The 20,851-nt window shown below is 37.5% G+C and overlaps 1 protein-coding gene across 16 annotated transcripts in view; it reads left to right on the top strand.

Moving 5' to 3' along the window:
• BLTP1 (bridge-like lipid transfer protein family member 1) overlaps nt 1-20,851 on the top strand; it is a 170,991-nt gene that overhangs the window by 87,581 nt on the left and 62,559 nt on the right. For 15 of the 16 annotated variants that reach the window (XM_059698107.1, XM_059698112.1, XM_059698114.1 and 12 more), the window contains 12 exons: nt 2,086-2,326; nt 4,147-4,289; nt 4,770-4,989; nt 5,441-5,599; nt 7,105-7,280; nt 8,293-8,468; nt 10,599-11,305; nt 11,979-12,224; nt 12,690-12,783; nt 15,600-15,650; nt 17,606-17,812; nt 19,155-19,393. In XM_059698107.1, the coding sequence (XP_059554090.1) occupies nt 2,086-2,326; nt 4,147-4,289; nt 4,770-4,989; nt 5,441-5,599; nt 7,105-7,280; nt 8,293-8,468; nt 10,599-11,305; nt 11,979-12,224; nt 12,690-12,783; nt 15,600-15,650; nt 17,606-17,812; nt 19,155-19,393 (2,659 nt within the window). The remainder of the gene's footprint in view (nt 1-2,085; nt 2,327-4,146; nt 4,290-4,769; nt 4,990-5,440; nt 5,600-7,104; nt 7,281-8,292; nt 8,469-10,598; nt 11,306-11,978; nt 12,225-12,689; nt 12,784-15,599; nt 15,651-17,605; nt 17,813-19,154; nt 19,394-20,851) is intronic. The other variant, XM_059698108.1, reaches the window with a different exon arrangement.

Here is a 20,851-nt window from a genome sequence, read left to right as displayed (position 1 = left end):
ACTTTGAATTTATATTAGTTCACACAAACACTCCATCCATGCTTTTGTTCCGGCCCTCCGGTCCAGTTTAAGAACCCATTGTGGCCCTCGAGTCAAAAAGTTTGCCCACCCCCTAAGCCATATGCCAAGCGCCAGTAACTTGAGGACGAAGACTATTCGAATGACCAAAATACAATGTAACTGCAATGCTTTATGGGTTCGTGCAATTATATAGTTTTTTGTAGATTGACCTGCACGGTTTCCACCAATGAGATCACTTCATTAGATGTGGACTGTGCCGCGCCAGCACGGCCAAGGGTGTCTCTGAGTGGGGGGGGGGGGGGGGTGAAAGGATTAAGGAAAGACAGACAAGAGAATAATAGCTGGGTCTCGGTGGGACGCTGCTCCCTGAAGAGGAGACAACGCCAGCACCCACAAGCCGTGTCTTTATTTTATAGCAGATGCCATGAGGCAAAGTAGGGGTGTGATCACGTTGTTTACAGCATTCTCGTGAGTCTCAACCTCACTTAACTATATGCACCTGAACTCTATCACAAGGCATGTGGGGCTACGTGTTCGGACCATAGGTTCAAGCTTACAACCATAGCCGTTGGCTATGATTGTGCTGGGAGGGCCCTGCCCTCCAGCTGGGACTTGCACGTGGCAGTGAGAGGACCCTGTCCTTTCATTAGTCCGAGGCTTGAACCTGGCCAAAACACTGTAACCGCGCCCCACAGTGGACAAGACAGTGTGTTGACATCTCAGGTCCATAACAGATGGCGCGTGAAACACGAGAAAACTCATGAGCGGTACACAATGTGTTAAATAGGTGGGGAAGGTGGATGGAGGTACACAGAGTGCTGAGGAGGGAAAGGAGAGCCAGGAAAGAATGTCTGGAAGCCAAAGTATAGTGAATTGCAAGTAAGAGAGTAATCACTAGAGTCAAATATCATAGCAATGTTTAATAAAATAAGGACTCATTTGTGATGGGGGGATATTATGTAATTGTACAAAATAAATATACTATCTCTACCCCTTGAAAAGCACTTCAGAAGGTGACACATACCTAGGGGTGTAGAACTGGAGGAGCTTCCTTCTCCTTGCCAAGCTCTGGTCAATAGAGAATACATGGGAATCTGAAGCCAAATTAGTGGTCAATGTATCCATATTGGTAATGGCCAGTCAAGCTCCTATTTACCTCCAATGCCAGAATCTCCAATAAGTCATGGATATAAAAAAGGTACTTGGCCTGAGGCTGGTAGAGTTTCTAGTTTCTACTGCCACCTGAGCGTTGAGGACTGGGAGTCCCCAATGTGAGACTAACTTACCCATGGTGCTGTAGGCAGAGACGGGAACAGAGAGAATGACTGCATTTCCATGGATGCTCTGCCCAGGTATGCTTTCCATTAAGACGAAGGACCACTTGAGCCTGGGAATGAAAGGGCAGATGCAGAAAGTAAATGAGGTTCTTCTAATACAGGGGAATCGCAGGAAAGGGGATGGAGAGGAGTTGGATATTTTCTCCTCAGGCTGAGGCTCTAATAGGAAAAAGAGCCAAGTTTTCTTTCTTACAATCATAACCATGTGAAATCAAATATATTCTAAATTTTATCATTGTTAACAATACATTTAACTTTCAAAGCAGTTACAAATCCAGCTACATCCAGCATTTACCTATAGAAATTTATTATTTTTAATTCTAAAAATAATCTCTGGAGGGAATAATTTCATTCCCTTTTTGCTTAATGAATATCCCAGGTTGTTCAAAATACATTTGATTCTTCAATTGGCAAAAGATAAAGTGGATTGAATGCTTCTTCAGAAGAACCCCAGTCTTATACCTGCATTTAGTCTTATTTCCCTGGAGCTGCAGTGCTGTTCATGATAGGAGAAGCAACCTTGTGTTTAGAGATTGAGTTCTGTTGTCAGCTTGAAACACTGACTTTCTTGTGTAACCTTGGACAAATTACTTAACATATAAATTCTGGTTTCCTCATTTCCCAGTGGGGGTTATGAGAGTTAAATGAATAAATATATGCAAAGCACTTAAATGGTAACTGTTATTATATAGTAAGGTGACTTCTAACGACATCATTGTTGTTACAGGGTGATGGACTTCCTGCCTTGGTAACCTTAAAGAAAGGGTTAGTTGCCCTGGCAAGGCAGTGGATGAAGTTCATTGTGGTGACACCAACCTTTAAAGGAGTCAACTTACATCGGCCAACTCAGCCCTTGAAGCCCCAAGCAGCTGTGGACCATGAACACGAAGATGGCTTTGGACTGGACAATGGAGGTGGTCTTCAAAGTGATACCAGTGCTGATGGAGCAGAATTTGAATTTGATGCAGGTAATTTTGTAAATATTTTAGCTAGTTATTATGCACTTGGTAACCTAGTACATGTGATAATTTTAATGATATGTGTCCCAAATTTGATATTTCTATTGTCATGGTTTAATTATATAAGTATGGTTTGTATTAGTCCAAATAAATGGTAATAATGTTGGAATCTCATACAGATTTGATTCTCAAGTTTAATTTTGTGAAATATAGTAAACTTCTTCTCCTAACCTATCCAGTCTAAACAACAGATATCTTTGTATAACTAGAATATTTTGAGTTAATCACATTTACCTCTATTTAAAAATTATATCTATCTCTTTATCATCTTGCCCTGTGCCTTTATTTTATTATTTTTTTATATTTAAAGAATAAATATTTATGTTTGATATTGAGGTACTCACTGAATAAGGTAAAAATAAATTACAGTGATTGATAAATAACTGTGGTATGGTAACTAATCAATCTCTGGGTCACTGCTTAATTTAGAAAGCATAGTCTTCTAAATATGATCTCAAAAACCTCAGCAACACATAATACCACAGTAATTACAGTAAATGTGTACATTGCAGTGAGAAAGAAGGTCTTCTCAAAGTGATCTGGCACCATGAATTTTATAATAGTAAACTTTCCCACCAGAGATGTCACGCCTCTCTACTTGTCCTGTGCCTTTAAAGGAGCCTTTGATTTTTACTCAGTGCTTGTTCAGATCTGAGTTTATGCAATATTTGGAGGCCTGTACTCAGCCTCAGATTCTGAGAGCCTGATGGCTGTGCCATAACACAGGCAGTACCCCTGTGTTTCACAGTGTATAGGTGGGGCACACGGGGGTAGGGGGGTGTCACAGCTCTTTGTATGGAAAATTAATAATGCAGGCATAAACTCCTTGTTTCACATACAACTGTAAACTGACTTTTGCCCCACCCTATACATACTTTAATGCTTTTTCAAAGTTTAATTATTATTATTATTATGAAATGTACTATGCACTGCAATTTATCTTAGGATAATTTGAAAAAATATTAGAAGTACCATGGGCAAAGAAAGCAGTCTTAAAATTAGAGCTTTCAGAACATCTATATATATAAAAGGCTAATATGCAAATTGTACCCTTGGGAGATTGACCGGGAGACCAGGAGTTCGATTGCTCACTATGATGTGCGCTGACCACCAGGGGGTGGCGCGGAACAAAGGAAGGCCCCAGCTGGCAGCCAGCAGCCAGGGAAGGAAGGCCCTGGCCAGCAGCCGGAAGGCCCCAAAGTCCCTGATCGTAAGCCAGGCCTAGGGACCCTACTGTGTACGAATTTTGTGCACTGAGCCTCTAGTTGATATTTAATCCTTTACCCAGTTTTTCTTTTTGGTTTTCAAACATTTTTAAATTATATTTAAGAAATGAATGTTTTATGAGTAATAGGCTGGATTTTATTATTTATTTTGATAAATTTCAAGTCTGTACAAAAGTTGAAAGAATAGTGTAGTAACTATCCCTTTTAATTAATTATCTACAAATGCCTGTGTTAATCTGTGAAAAGTCTGTGCTCTCTTGAGCTGAGTTGAATTGGTTTTTGGTCTCTTATCATTGGGTGGCATATTTGAGATTGAATAGAACCTGTTTATTCCTTTTTTGAGACTTAGTGAGAAGATTGGGGTTGGAAGAGTAACATAAAAATTTAAAAAGGAGTGAATATTACAGAAGATTCCACAATGAACTTGTCAAGGAGTATCTACGGCTGAGAGTAGGGGCACCACCAGGAACACTGGAGTTGATGCTTAAGGAGCATGTCTGACAACCTGCAGCCCTTTTCACTTACTCTTTTCACTGATTTCAGCCACAGTCAGCGAGCACACGATGCTGCTGGAAGGAACAGCCAGCCGACCTCCCCCCAGCGGCTCTGGGCCTGTGACTGGCGCTGAGATAATGAGGAAACTCTCCAAGACTCACACCCACAGTGACTCTGCATTAAAGATAAAGGTTCATTATTACTGTTTTTAGTTAGTGTTAGTTAGACTTGCAGAGAATACCTAACTTTTGCCATCTCAAATTCAGCTATTAGGTATCCACCCTAAAGATGTAAATTTAGTAAAAGTAGTATTTTTATATTGAAATTAACTTTATATTGATTAGTAACTTTTAGTGTGCACATTTCTTTGAAAATTATATCATCAGTAGTAATTAATATTGAATAAGGACTATTTTAATTACCAGGCCTTAGGGCTCTCTTTTAAATTTATTGAATATTCAATAAAATACAATATTGAGAATATTGATCATCTTATAATTGTGCATGATCAATATACAGTTTGAGTGAGGCTGTTTTATGTTTTCAGTGATGATGTTTTGTTTGGTATTGAGTGAACCGTAGTAAGCAGTAATGGCAAGGGTAACAGCAGTTGTAGTTCTTAGCCGTCACGTTTGTGTGTGTAAGGAAGAGCCTGTGTGGTTTCTCTGCAGGGCATCCACCCATACCACTCCCTGAGCTACACCAGTGGAGACACCGCCACGGATTCTCCAGTGCATGTGGGCCGTGTTGGGATGCCAGTGAAGGAGAGTCCACGGAAGGAGAGCCTGCTCAGCTACCTGACCGGGAGCTTCCCAAGCTTGCACAACCTCCTGGAGGGCACTCCTCAAAGGAGCAGTGCAGCTGTGAAAAGTAACTCCCTGACGAGAACAGGTGTGGCCTTGGTTTTGACAATTACAAGTTTACTTCTGTGGGAGAATTAAAAAAAAAAAAAAAAAGGTTTAAGATTTTTTAGATATATATTTTGGATGCATAACTAATCTTTCATATTGCAACTTATCTCTGAGAGAGTATTTTGGGAAACTTCTCTTTGTAACAGGTTAGTATCTTCTTGCCCTTAGTTTACATTTTTAAATTGTAGCATTTGACAGCCAAGGTGTGATGTGGGTTGATGTCTAGACCAGACAAAAAATGAATTTTTCCGTGGTATAATAAATAAGTTAGTTATTAGTGCCTTAATATCCAAATACCAATGTCATACTATGAATTTGAAAACATCTGCATATATAGGTATTTTAATGTGACTTTTCAAAAAAAATTACATAAATCACATTTTCTTCTTAGTACATAAGTAATATTATACTCAGTAAAACTTTATTTTCAGGAAATACAGTGGCTACAGATATGTTATCTGAACACCCCTTGCTATCTGAGCCATCATCAGTGAGTTTCTATAACTGGATGTCCAATGCGGTGGGTAATCGAGGAAGCGTGGTGCAGGAATCTCCTGTCACAAAGTCAGGGCACAACAGTCTTCCAACAGGTATGGACTTGTCACATTATTTTGCTTAACCATCTAAGGGGCACCTGTAAAGTTATTGCAAAATCCTGTTTTTCAGAGAATGATTAAAAAAATCTCAAATGCTTAAGTATTGTTTTAGTTGAAATTGACCCATTTATGAACTGCCTTTGATAATTTAGCAGCTGAGGGAGTCATAAGCAGTCACTCAATGTTTCTGTGGAAAGTCAAACGCGAGAGCGTCTATAATTTAAAGAATTTAAAACTTCCATTTAATGTGGCTGGTTTAATTTCAAAACACCAAAAGGAGGTAAATAAAAAATACAGTGTATAATTACAACATCGTATACTTACAACACAAAGTATTTTCAGTTTATCCAGATTTCTCTGGGACATAATAACTCGCATTTTTATGCTCTTTGTGGTTACTTAAATATTTAATTAAATCTAAGGAAGTACTAAGAAGAATAAAGTAAGGTTCTTGCCCTCAAGGAGAGAAACAAATCGGGGCAATTTATTAACTTTTAAAAGAATATGTATAAGTAGCAAGAAGACTAGTAGGGAATTCACAAGGAAGGATTGGTGACTATCTCCTGAAGTAAAAGTGGAGTCATCTCTCCTCTTGTATTTTGTGTGTGTGTGTGTTCAAATTTACTAGACATATGTTTGTTTGTTTTTTAGTAAACAGTTTTTAAGAGAAAGAATATGTGAGGTAGCCTTTGATTCTAGTCATCGAAGGCAGCTAAAATTAATCTGTGTAACAGCTATTGGGATATCTAGTAAATTCTATTCAGACAGAAAATACGAAATTATGAGAAGTGGTTGACACATGACTACTTAGTCCTTTTTCTTGCTGGTGTGTGGACCATTTTTGAACCTGGAGTGAAGTGGTGAGCAGGTGATGAATTCTAACTGCACCTTAGTCCTCAGCGTCAGCCTTAGCTGAAGAAGATGCAAGAATGTGTTTGCCCGGCTGTCAGCACTTTGCTGGGGCTGGTTTCCCTGTTGCACAGAGTTTAAGTTTCAGGAGAGCCAGAAAGGAACATTTCCTGTCTATCAGAGGCCCTTTGTCTGGAGGGAGGAAGAGGAAAGAAAGTGCTAATTATTGTCATTCCACCTCGGGGAAGGTCATTGGGAGGAAGTTTGTATGTGCTACTTGGGACATGATAGTCCGCCTCCTGTCGCTGCTTTCTGTGGCCCAGCTGCTTTCTGCACCTCTGCTTCTGGGTGTCCAGCTGAGGGGTTGGCAGAGGCTCTTCCAGATGCAGAAGTCTATATATTCTGGGCTGGCTGGCTGTCATGAAGACTTCATGTATGAGGACAATGGATATTTTCTAAAAATTTAGTTTAATTTCACTTTTTATTAATCACATCTGTAAAATAACCTAAAAGTGCTATTTTTTCTCTTTAATTTAAATGGTCTGGTAACACTGTTCCATACAGGCTTTGTAAGTTTACTTTGCCATGCCCCTTTATGCCTTTTATTTTCCAATACTTTAGATTTCATTCTTGAACATTTTTCCTGTTAGGTGTTGCGCCCAATCTTCCCACAATACCCTCAGCCTCAGATTTCAACACCGTCTTGTCTAGTGACCAGAACACTCTGGATGGGACCCCTTCTCAGCACAGTATGAGTCAGGATGATGTGGCAGGTGTAGAAGAAGCCAACCAAGGTTTTCCTGCGGTTCAGCTGGCTGACGCCCAGGTGAGCCAGCCTGTTCCTCCCAGTTGTTGAAATCCTCTTAGGCAACACTAAGCAGCTGGAGCATCTCTAATTCACCTTGGAATTCAGTGAAAACCTTTGTTCTGTGCTTGTCTACCAAAGCCTTCATGCAAAAAAGGAGGAGCTTTCAAAAAGGACATGGGCTAATTAAGCATCTATAGCAGTGATGGCGAACCTTTTGAGCTTGGCTTGTCAGCATTTTCAAAAACCCTAACTTAACTCTGGTGCCGTGTCACATATAGAAATTTTTTGATATTTGCAACCATAGTAAAACAAAGACTTATATTTTTGATATTTATTTTATATATTTAAATGCCATTTAACAAAGAAAAATCAACCAAAAAAATGAGTTCGCGTGTCACCTCTGACACGCGTGTCATAGGTTCGCCATCACTGACCTATAGTCATTAAACAGAAGAGTGGCATAGTTGTTTATCTCATATGATAACGTTATTTGGAGATATAGATTGGCTAAATATCATGACTAGAAAGATAAATTTAATCATACCATATTGTGTTCAGTGTTATGATAAGACTTTTTTTGAATGAGCAGTAGGGAGCCATTGAAGATTTTAGAGCAGAAAAATAATGTGACAAGAACTAGACATGGGTAGCAATGTGCTAAATTGATTGAATTAGAGAAACAAGGTGAAAAGATGAGTTACTGAAACAGTTCACATGTGGTAATGAGCTTAGATGGCTGTGGCTTTGATAAGGTAAAGAAGAAATATTATGAAAGTCTTATTTAATGGCTTAAATATGGAGAGTACAAAGGAAAATCTTTGAAATATTTTTAGTTTCTCAAGTGACCAGAGGCAAGTGGGAGAGTGGGCCACAGGCATTAACAGGTTAGGTATAATTAGATAATATTTATTACAGAAGACCTTTTTGTGTTTCACCCTACACACATGAACTGGGTTAGGATAAGAAAAAAAGCTGCAGTAAATGATGAATTATATAAATTGCACCAATATGAATGTGTTATGTCTTTTAGGTTGTTTTCAAGCCTCTTCTGAGTCACACAGGGATTCAGTCCCAGGATGCGATGCCACTGTGCTACCGCATGTACTTTGGCGAACACCTTTCATTTTCAGGGACACTGGACTGTCTCCGAGCAGATATCGTGGACTCAGACACAGCCAAGGAGAGAAAAAGCAAAAGGGCAAGAAGGTGTCTTGTGTTATTGTTGTTTTCATGTAAAATTTTGTTTTTAACTTTGCTTCCTTCTCATGGTAATGAGAAATTAATTTTAGTATCTTAATGAGAAGACAATTTCCATTTAACCAAAATAATATCCACATTAACAGGTTATGAGGCCTGTTTTTAGGTCTCTTTTTGAACCATGTTAGCACATCCATGAGAGTGAGCTACATACATGTGGTGATGTAGACACGTAGAAGTTATTTACTGTTGCACTAGTTAAATTTTTATGATCTTATGGATTTTAATTTTGTACCTTTCATTTAGAATTTATTCCTGGCCTCCTTTCTGAGTTGACTTGTCGCAGGTGGTATTTTCTATTAGGAACAGAATAGAGGTCATACAGAGGCTAGCCATCAGAAAAAAAGACACAGGAATGCCAAATGTAGAGTGGAGAGAGTTAAGAATCATCTTTTACTATCATTCTTTATTGTCATGGATAGTTCTTCAGTTTCTTCACTGTTTGTATAGGAAGTAATATGCCTACTAATAAGATTTGTCTAATATTTTGAGAACTTGAATTTTACTTTGGGTATATCTTGCTAAAGTGTATGGAATAATAGAATATGGACATACATAGCCTTTCTGATATGAGGTTGTTTGTGACGTGCTTGGTTTCATCCAATTTGTGCTTTTGCAAGGTAAAATGAAAGCAAAATGCACATGTATCTAACATAGAGCTAAGTGAAATATATTTTTCATTTGAAATATTCTACTTAAATTTTAAATAATTTAACAAAATTGGCTTTAAAAATTTCATGACAATTCTGTGTAGATAAATAGAGCCTTCTTTTAGTTTGTTTTAGGTTTAAATATTTGAGGATTTTCTAATGACACAGGAATGTGGCAATTGCAGTCTTTTCTATTAAGAAAGTCCTTGCTTTTCACATTGTGTGGTACCAAGCAATGACTATTCAAGCTAAAAACCTTAATGATTATTAGGATTACTTTTGTTTTTTGATCTTACAAAATGTCAAAAAATTAAAATCTTCCTTACTGCTTATTATAAATATATAGAAAATGATAAATATAGTAAAACTAATATTTAGTACATTGTAATTGAGAATATTTTGAAATTAAATTTCCTTCTGTAAAACTCATCAAAGGGTGGTTTGAATAGTTCTTGCCTTCTTGTCATGTGACTCACAGTAAAGAATGAGCACCTTTTCTGTGCCTTGGCAAAATGTCCTTCTTCACTAAGTATTGACCAGTTTCCAACATTTTATCCTTTGCATTTTAATGTCATGTAGCATTGTCACAAGTTCCTTTTACTGTGTATTTTTTTTTTTTTTTGCCAGAATCACTTCCTCCTGGTTGCCCTCATCCTTTTTGTTGCAACCAGTTTCCTCTTCATGCCAATAAGTGTGACTTCCCTGCGCTCCTTTGGCTGCATATCTAGTTTCTAGAACAGCAAAGTGGCAACATCTCCATGGTCAGCTATTTCTTCTATAGCTCCATTTACATTTAACTGAATTTCACTACTAGCCTTATAAATTTTTTTGTTTTATTGCTGCATTTTTATCCTTGCTGTACAATTCCCTGTTCGATTATCATAATCTTTTTTTTTTTTAATGTCACAAGGAGGCAACACACTATATGCTTCCCTGTCTGGGTGTGAATGCATAACAAATGTTCATTGACCAATCACTGACAGACTTTGACAAAGTGATATGATTGGTCACTGATCACGATGCCTGTCCGTTATTTATGTAGTGACTCATGCACTGAAGAGCTAACAGCAAGTTTGTGCTTTATGCAATTGTTCACAGTAAATTTTGAACCATGTTGTTAGGGAACTGGTGTTATTTAAACTATGATAACAAATCCCTTCACATTGGAATCATCAGTGTGGTGTAACATCGTTGGCAAGAAAAATTGTTTTATCTCTTCACTGAAATCATTAACATACGGCTAATTTTGACTAGTCAACTTATAAAAAGTTGACTTAGTGAAAAAAGTAAACTACTTGATTTCATGCTGAAAAGTATTTAAATGACTTATAAACATATTATCTTGGAGATTATTTTGCTAATAAATTAATAAAGATTATACAGTCTAGAAAAGAGGAAATAACCTTGTCATTTATTTTCACATTTTTAGGCAAGGCCATGTAAATCTTCCTCCACTTGAGTTCAAACCGGCATTAATGTTGGAAACCTTTAGCATCAGTGCAGTCATGATGGAAAAGTCTGTGTGCACCCCTCAGAACTCCACCAACGCTCTTTCTTTCCATGATCTTAACAAGCGTTACTACAATACCTTCCACTGCAACTTCACCATTTCCTGTCAGTCTATAAGCCAGCATGTGGACATGGCTTTGGTTCGTCTCATTCATCAGTTCAGTACAATGATAGATGACATCAAAGCGACTCAGACTGACATTAAACTGAGCAGATACACAGCTGGATCAGCTTCGCCAACACCTACCTTTAGAACCAGAAAACATCGGGATTTCCGCTCCTCTGACTTCAGCCGCAGTTCCAGAGGAAGTCTTAACGGTGGCACCAGAGTAAATAATGCAAAGAACAAACGGACCAACCCTGAGAATAACAAAAAGGAATCTCGAAACAAAAACTCATTGGGAAGATCTGAGAGAAGAACCTCCAAAGTGTCTAGGAAAGGCTCCAAGGACGTGGTGGATCACATGGCGATCCCCATGGATGACTCTGACTCCATTACCGTGTCAGAGCAGAGTGAACCCTCTGCCGAGTGCTGGCAGAACATGTACAAACTGCTGAACTTCTATTCTCTTATCTCTGATCCAACAGGAATACTGGAAAAATCTTCAGACGCATTTGGACCCGCAGGTAATGGATGTTTCATATTTTTTAAATTGCTGTTTAGAATTGCAAACATACTAAGAAAGGCTTTAGGTTGTTCATGATGTTTTCTTTTTTTGTTTTGTTAATCCTCACTCGAGGATATTTCTCCATTGATCTTTTAGAGAGAGTGGAAGAGAGAGGGAAAGACAGAGAGGAACATCCATGTGAGAGAGACACATCCATTGGTTGCCTCCTGCACGTGCCCTGACCTGGGCCTGGGCCAGGGAGGAGCCTGCAACCAAGGTACATGGCCCTGATCAGAATCAAACCCAGGACTCTTTGGTCCCCAGGCTGATGCTCTATCACTAAGCCAAACTGGCCAGGGCTCATGAGGTTTTTTTCATGTGATGAGTGGATAATTGAGATGCACAGCAGTTGGCAGTCAGGAGAGAATAGTCATGTGGTCAGAACTCCTGTGCCCCATTTCCCACCCTCTCTAACCTTGTGCAAGGTGCTCCGGTAGAGCCACACACACCTGCTGTCAATGACTGTTTGCTTTCAGTGTGGCCAAGGGAAGATGTAGAAATACTTTAAAAGTCATTTTGATAGGGAAGAGGAGGAGGAGAGCTGGTCAGGAAAAGGAAGGAAAGAGAAATAAGTGTCCTTTCATTCCACAGTTTTCATGTCTAAACTTGTGTGTTTCTGTTTACTTATGAAGGCGTTCGGAGCCCGACAGAGCCAACCTGTAAAGTGGTGTTTGAGAATGAACAGGACAATAACAGTGTGACAAAAACGCAGAGGAAGCGCAGCTTGGTGACAGCGGAGCCCCAGCATGTCACCCTGATCGTGTTCGGGATCGGCATGGTGAACCGCACACACCTGGAGGCGGACATCGGTGGGCTCACAATGGAGTCTGAGCTGAAGAGGATTCATGGCAGCTTCACACTGAAGGAGAAGATGAAAGGTATGGCATGTTCCCATATTGCTGATGCTTTTCTGAGAACTGACTCCATCTCCCCAATTCCTGCTTGGCAGTTCTAGAAAACCAAATTTCCAGGTAGATCAGAGAGCTAATTTATGTAGTTTCTTTTTCCTATTTTTGTTTTATAAAAATTTCCAAATGTTCTGCACTAAGTATTACTTCTGAGATTTAAAATGTCATTAGGCTATTTAATGCCCTTTAGACTCTGTACTGCATGATTGGCATGTTAAACTGAATATTTAGCACTATTCCAATTTTAACATATTGTATACATGAACACAGAAATAAAACGTCAAGGAAATTTTAAAAAGTAGTTTCAAAATATAGTTTAAATTTTATGTAACTTTAAAATTATCTTTTGTCACTGAACATTTTATGAGTAAAATGCAAATTTAATATGAAGTGTAATTATTATAATTCATATAATTATTTTTCATCACATTTAAGATGTTTTACATCAAAAGATGACTGAGACATGTGCCACTGCGCATATTGGTGGGGTTAATATTGTGCTGCTTGAAGGGATCACACCAAATATACAGTAAGTGTATTGATTTTTATTCTTAAATTTGTTTGTTATAGTTTATAGGAAACTTAAAATTCATTGGATAAATCCCACACTTGCTGAATTTTGAAATTTATATACTTAATGTTTCAGATATTATGATTTCTGTCATTAAGAATATCACACAATGAAATGTTTTAGAAAAGTGATTTTGCCTTTCTGAAAGTGGTTTTACTACCTCCTTCACCCCTCTTTAAAAGTAGACTCCTGGGACATTGTAAGATTATGTATCAAGAAAAATGATCACTAGTGCAAATTTTGGTTAAACATAAGATATGCAAAAGCTGGCACAATTCAAATAGTTAAATAAAACAAAATTATAGTCAAAGGATATAGACTGTCTTGGTTTTATGTTAAGCAATCATTACCCATATTCATGTTGGGTTTAAAAACTTCCTCTTGCCATTTTTGCATTTAAACTGTAATGCCTTAGAGACCCTTCTAATAATATAGGTAAGCTTCTTATAGTGACTACTAGAGGTCCGGTGCACAAAAATTCATGCACTCATCATGGGGGGTGGGATGGGGACCTTCAGCCCGCCTGTGCCCTCTTGCAGTTTGGGAGCCCTTGGGGGATGTCCGATTGATGGCTTAGGCCCACACCCTCTGGAGAGCAGGCCTAAGTTGGCGGTCAGACATCCTTAGCGCTGCCACGGAGGTGGGAGAAGCTCCCACCACTGCTGCTGCGCTTGCCAGTTGTGAGCTGGGCTTCTGGCTGAGCAGCGCTCCCCCTGTGGTAGCACACTGACCACCAGGGGGCAGCTCCTGTGTTGAGTGTCTGTCTCCTGGTGGTCAGTGCGTGTCATAGCAACCAGTCGTTCCATCATTCGGTCGATTTGCATATTATCCTTTTATTATATAGGATGGTCTTTGGTTGATTACTTCCCATCCATCCACCCACAATAGGGCTAGGGAAGGACCGCATGTCTGGCCCATCTTGCTCAGTCCCGATCGGCCGGACCCCAGCAGCAAGCTAACCTACCAGTCAGAGCATCTGCTCCCTGGTGGTTAGTGCATGTCATAGCAAGTGGTTGAGTGGCCTTAGCATATCATTAGCATATTATGCTTTGACTGGTTGAATGGATGACCAGACGACCGGACACTTAGCATATTAGGCTTTTATTATATAGGATTACAATCCATATCACTTTTCTTTTGACTCTGTCCTTTTCCTTATAAGTTCTATTCTTGAATCTGTTTAAAATTATTACCTTTACACATGATATTCAGATTACTCATCTATTATCAGTACATTACACCACTTACTTGGTTCAAACAATTTGGGATTATAGACCTTCATTCCTAATTTCCTTCCAATGGAGCAATTTTATGTTAAAATTACAAAATGTGCTTAGGTTAGATTTTGAGAATTTGCTTTTAAGGTTATAAATATATATATATATATATATACACACACACACACACACACACACACACACACACACACACACACACATATATATCCTACAATGGTCCTAGAAAGCCTCTATCATGTTAATTACTGACTAAATAGGGGATTTGGTTCAGCATTGTAAAAATTACACATTAGTCATAGATTGGCTAGTTACAGGTCTATTAATAATATTTTAAACATGGATAATGTGATAGCTGTATGGGGGAAAGTTTTCTGAAATAGATGTCTAAGTCTTGCTGGAGAATTTGGACCTGAAACCTTGGAATGAAAGAGAACATATTTTATTTTAGCCGCCTGAATGTTCCAGTTTGTATTTCTTAAGAAGTCTTTCAAAAGACCAGGGAATCCAGTAGTTGGGAGAGACAAGATCTTCCCTGGTCATTCACTGTGGGAGAGGGGCTCTCATGTAACAACAGTTATCTTAGGAAGCACCTACTGTGGAGTCTCATAGAGATTACTTTACAATTCTCTGACCTAGTGTGGCTTTATCCCCCTTAGGGAACAATAAATTAAGATTCAGAAAGATCAAAGTGTTTGCCTAAAATGCTTCAAATGGTACAGTAAGAAGGAAGAGAGGCCTGAATCTCGCCTCTGGCACCTCGCCGTGTTGCTTCTGTAGACAGTCCTCACAGACCTCAGGCTCCACATCCCCTGTTGACGAAATTAAAGTACCATGCTCACCAACCTATTCAGAAAGTAAAACAAATTTCTTTACATGTCCTATATGTTTTATTTACTGTCCTATTGGCTCCCTTGTCTCTATTTTCTATTAGCTTTTAAGACAGTGGTTCTCAACCTTCTGGCCCTTTAAATACAGTTCCTCATGTTGTGACCCAACCATAAAATTATTTTCGTTGCTACTTCATAACTGTAATGTTGCTACTGTTATGAATCGTAATGTGAACATCTGATATGCAGGATGGTCTTAGGCGACCCCTGTGAAAGGGTCGTTCGACCGCCAAAGGGGTCGCGACCCACAGGTTGACAACCGCTGTTTTAAGAGAAGGGCATAAATAGTCTCTAAACTTGCAAAAGCATATTTATCGAACAGACTTTCTAAGTATTAGATAGCCTTTAGGAAAAAAAAATAGGAAAGATCCCTTAACTTTTATATTTGAAAAATAAAAGTTATTACTCACTGCTAGATTCTAGTAGTGTTAAGTGTTCCTGGACTTATTCTTTGGCTTTTTATTTTCCAATTTCAAAGAAAAGGAAACAGAACTAAAAAAGTAGTTTAAAAGGTTCTTTGAAGGAAAATTGTAAAAGTGGGAAATAAGAAAAGCTTTCCAGATGATTGGTCATGTTGTAACTGATTTATGCACGAATGCTTATCTGCTTCCTTTTTGTTTCCTGCTTCCTCTTGAATCTTCATCTGTAGACTGGAGGATTTTCCTACATCTCCTACAAGCACAGCCAAACAAGAGTTTCTGTATGTCATATTATTCTTTTTCATGGGCTTTGTGATTAACATAGCACTGAATAGTTTTAAAGATAATGTTATCTGCATGGCTGTGAATGTCTGTAGTTAGTTATTATTTTGTACTTTTAACATAGACCCTTTTGTAAATTAAAGCTTTCTGGTATTCAGCAAACACACAGGTAACGGCTACCTTTTTGCTTTGTTGTTGAACGATTGTAGCACTGTAGGTATGCATTGCTTGTGCTCTTTTTAGACATGTTACTGTCAAAATTTATATTATCACATACCCTTGTTAATGTTTGACGTCATAGTAGAAGCCAAAGTGTTTCACTTTGCAAAAGATTTTTCACTAATTGCAAAAATAATTATTAAAACTAACATTGAAAATATCTACACATCTCAACCTTATGGTCCTGTTTTAAGATGAGGAGCGTTTATTGCTCTGTTGACAGATTTTATATATGACTTTTCTGTATGTGCTTCTGTATTTTGATTGCCTTGATTTGACTCATGTATATCTGATATTTTGTAGTAGTGAGCTATATTGAGTGCTATATTTAAAAATATTCATCACATGAGTCTTATCACTGTGACACATTAATGTGTTACTTAGCACTGGTTATTTCTTTGGGCATTTTCTGTAAAATTTGAATATGCTGAATAAATATTTGAATCTGTATATTAAGTTCCATGCTGGTAAGATTATCATACTTGGTGAGATTTGTTTCATTGCTTAATGATAACAGGCCATAGACAAAATATCAATTACCAGCCCTTTGTTGAGATTAATGTGATCTATATCTCTTTATCAGCCAATTAGAAGTACTAAAAAAGAATAAATTCACTAATTTTAAATTAGAGAAATTATTGTTTTCTAGAAATCACTCTTCCATATTAATGCCATTTTAATAGGTATTGAAAAAAAAAAAAACTACCAGTAAGTCCACTTTAGTAGTCATAGTAGCTGAAGAGGATTTATTGTTTCCCTTTCATCACTGAGTGCTTTGCTAAATCTATTTATTTTTCAAGAATCCTTTGCTCATTTGAAAGATAGCATTTATGTTAGAGGCCATCTTTTTACTATCTGGACCTTTCCTGGTGCAGTTCATTGACAAGTACCTTTCCATTGTATGCCAAAGACTGCTTTGTCATGGTTTCTGCACATGTGACCTATCACATGCTATCTGTGTAATTCCATAGTTGCCGTGTTGAGAGCCATTCTTCTGCTGTACTTCTTTCTGCTTATTCATTTCACAAGATTCAGTGAGTGCTTATCACATTCAGGGTACTGTTCTAGCCACGGGAAAGAGAGCATGAGAGATCAAGAGAGAGAATATTTCTGCTTTATGTCTATATCAGTAAAGCGTAGCAGTTTTTAAATAAGTAGTAGTTACTTGTTATGAATTGGACTTCTGTCATTTCTTTGTTACTCACTGAAAATAGAAAATTCAAGTTAATTTCTTCCTTCCTGTTAATTTCTCTTAGTATATTTTAATATATTAGATGATTATTAATTTGTTTCGATTTTAAGAAGTATATTGCATTTTTATCTTTTCATATTCAGTGTTTGTGCTTTCTTAGTGGTTGTATAGATCCTAAAATAAGTTGGAGGAGAATAGTGGAGTTCTGAATGGAGAAAAAAAGTGAAAATGAAATTTTGTGTTGCATGTATGCAATGTGTCAGTGTTCATGCTTTTACTTACACAAGATCTCAGACATATGTTCTTCTATAAAGTCTGTATTAAAATAGAATATTTGGTGTGTCTAGCAAACATTGTAAAATAAATGTATTTCAGTATTTATAGAATACTTATTCAATGTATGATTTAAACACATGAAAAAAATATTAATGTGTTTAGTTTAATGAGTAACTTAAAAGCACTTGTCTTGCTCTCAATAATACTACTTTTCAAAATTTATCTTTACTTGGCTATATTTTAATAGTCTTCCTTTCCTGTTGCTAGAACTGTAGTAAAATGCAGTATCGCCAAGTCCCAGGCCCTCTACAGTGCCCAGAGAGGGTTGAAGACGAACAACGCTGCCGTGTTCAAAGTCGGAGCTATCAGCATCAACATTCCACAGCACCCCGCCACCTTACATAGCATGATGGTTCGGAGTTCTCACCAGCTGTCGAAGCAGATCTCAGACCTCATCAGACAACCTTCTACACTGTAAGTTATTCCATCGAGTTTTGTCATTCTCTACAATTCTTTGCTGTGTGAACAGCAATATGGAGGAAGACTGAGCATTGACCATGATAGACACAGGGGCAGGTGGAAAGTAACCAAACATGATGGTAGGTAGTACTGGATATTATATGTCACAAGTGCCATTGCCAGTGTTCCATTGGGCGTCAATAAAGCTTAAGAGCCCTAGAGATATGTGGGCAGCAAAGAGGTACTAATAAAGAGCCAATTGACAAATTCTAGGAATGTATCAATTCTTGTTTACTCTTAACTCATTGAAATTTATGACTGCATAGATTTCAAAAGTTTCAGTGCCCATTTATGTGCCATTCATGGTTTTGTGCTGTCCTTTCTGTACGTGGTTCAAGGCAGTGTATGATCATACCACACAAATGTTTTAAAAGGCAATAATTTGGACCTTGGCATGTTACCCTTTATTCCCTGTGTCTGGAGCCCCAAAAATATGTTCTTATTATTTTTCCCATCCTGGTAAAAAAAAAAATAGTGGTGTTTTTTTTTTTTGGTGGTGTCCAAAAGCAGTGATTTTTCCAGTTGTTCTATCTAGATCTTTAATTCTGATGTAATATTCATTCCTATCTAAAGTTGCCTAAGTAGTAATAATATGAATGTTTCTTCTGTCAGTGGAATATGGAATCCAGATTGTCACATAAGCCTTAGTTTAAAATACTCTAAGGAATTTTTCCTTATTAGAATGTATTGCCCTGAAAGTATAATAGTTAGAAAAATCAGACTCTGTAGTCAGACTGAATGAGTTCAAGTCCTGGTTTCACCACTTTCTGGCCATATTTCCTCCTTTACAAAGTGGAGATAATAGTGTCCACTCAAAGGGCTTGTGCGATCAATGAATAAATGATATAAAACACACAAAGCACTGAAAACAGTACCTGGCACAGATAAGCACTCAATTATTGTGGCTGTTGGTGTTATTATTGTTATTAATAATGGTAGCAATAGTGGGCCACAGTAGTAATAGTCTTACAAGCAACAGTAGAGTACACAATGCTAAAGTCATGGAATTTGGAAGCAAACAAACCTGAGTCTAAAGTCCAATTAGTTTTACATTGATGATATGAATGGCCTTGGTGTTATAGCATTCCAATTTATATTCTGATTATTTCTTTTTGCTTGCTTCTTTGGATCATCATTTTTAATGGCTGTTTCTAGGAAGTCTCAATATGGTCTGGAATTAGAAATAAAACATCTGTTTATAGTATATTTTTGCTATTTTTATTAAGAACGCCAATAATTTTATATAATAAAATGGTAGACATTGTGTGTTTTTTAATTATTATTTTTTGCTTTGTAGCGCACAGCCTGTAAAAGAAGATGTTGCAACTCCCCTACCTTCTGAAAAAACGCCAACGAGTGTTAATCAGACCCCTATTGAAACAAATGAATTTCCTCAGCTGCCGGAAGGCTTAGAAAAGAAGCCTCTGGTCCTGAAGTTCAGCACCATGTTGGACGGCATTGCCATTGGAGCTGCGCTGCTGCCCTCCCTGCGGGCTGAGTACAAGATGGGCAGGATGCGGAGCCATGGGATGACAGGTAGCGTCTGCTTCCAAATTCTGTCTCAGAATGTAGTATTGGTTTTATAATTAGCAATTGTTTGATGAAAAGATATATTTGGTTGTATAGATATTATATGAAAATTTTAATCAGAACACTTTTAAATTTCATTAATGATATTCCTCAGTCAAGTAGCAGCTATCAATACACCTCCCTTAATAGCAAGCATGTACCCTACTTTCATCTGAACTCTTTAGACTTATTGGACTATGGAGGCCATTTCTCCAGTTAAACTTTAAGTTAAATAAATTTCTACATCTGTCAGTTTCGTATTGCCTGAATAACATGGTTTAGGTTCAGATTGGGTGCCTTTAGCTCAAATTAAAAGTAATTTGACTTCTTCAAAACAGCTACTTCTATAAGATTTTGTGATCCTCATATATGCTGACCAAAAATACTTTGCTGTTACATTTTTATCCTGAAATGTATCATATATAAGTTTAAATTATATACACACAGTTTAAAGAATAATGTCTGTTACACATTTAAGAATTAGAAAATACCAATACTTTGAAGTCTCTTTCAAGGATTACCACTACCAGATAACATTCCTGTGGCTGCGTAGGGGATAACCACTGTCATGAATTTGTGTCCCCAGTTTTTTGCTTTTCTTACCGCACATGTATATACTCATAAATGACTTAAAGTTTATTTGCTGTTGCCTGTTTTGAACTCCATTTACATGGAATCTTCCCACTAACATATCTTTTAACTTGGAATTTTGTTTTTGCTATACATTTTGTTTGAAGTTCATCTATTCATTTTTCACTGAAATATAGTAGTAGTTCATTAAGTGATCGTATCACAATTTATTTATCCATTCTGCTATTGATGGATCTTTGGCCCATTTTACAACATTGCTATTACAGTCGATCTCATATACATGTCCTGGTGTACGGTTTCTCAAGGGTGGTTATTGGGAGTGGACAGCTAGACTGGGGTAAATGCCTCTACACCTCACTGGGAAATACAAACCTTTTCTGAAGTGCTTGTGCCTGCCAGCATTTACTCCCCCACCAGGTGAGATGAGAGTGTCCTTTGTTCCACATTCTGTCAATACTCCTAAATTTTTGCATCTCTGGCAAATGTGGAATGGTACTTCATTGTGGTTTTAATTTATATTTCTGCAATTACTAATGAAACTGGTTTTTTATATTATTAAGAGGCCCTTATATGTTTTCTCACATGACATTTCTGTTGATGATTCTCATTTGTTTCTTGCCCATTTTAACATTGGGTCATTTGTATTTTTCTAGATTCACAGTAATTCTTTATATATTTTGTATATTAAAATCTTTGATATTTTATGTTTAACATATTTGTCACCCAGTCATAGGGTTATCATTTCACTTTGAGTTGTCTTTTGATCAATAGATATTTATTGTCATTGAATTTACCAATATTTTCCTCTATCATGTGCATTTTTAAATTGGTTTT

The sequence above is a fragment of the Myotis daubentonii genome, chromosome 5 (genome assembly GCF_963259705.1).
Source record: "Myotis daubentonii chromosome 5, mMyoDau2.1, whole genome shotgun sequence".
Lineage (NCBI taxonomy): Eukaryota > Metazoa > Chordata > Mammalia > Chiroptera > Vespertilionidae > Myotis > Myotis daubentonii.
This window is presented reverse-complemented; position numbering and strand designations above follow the sequence as displayed.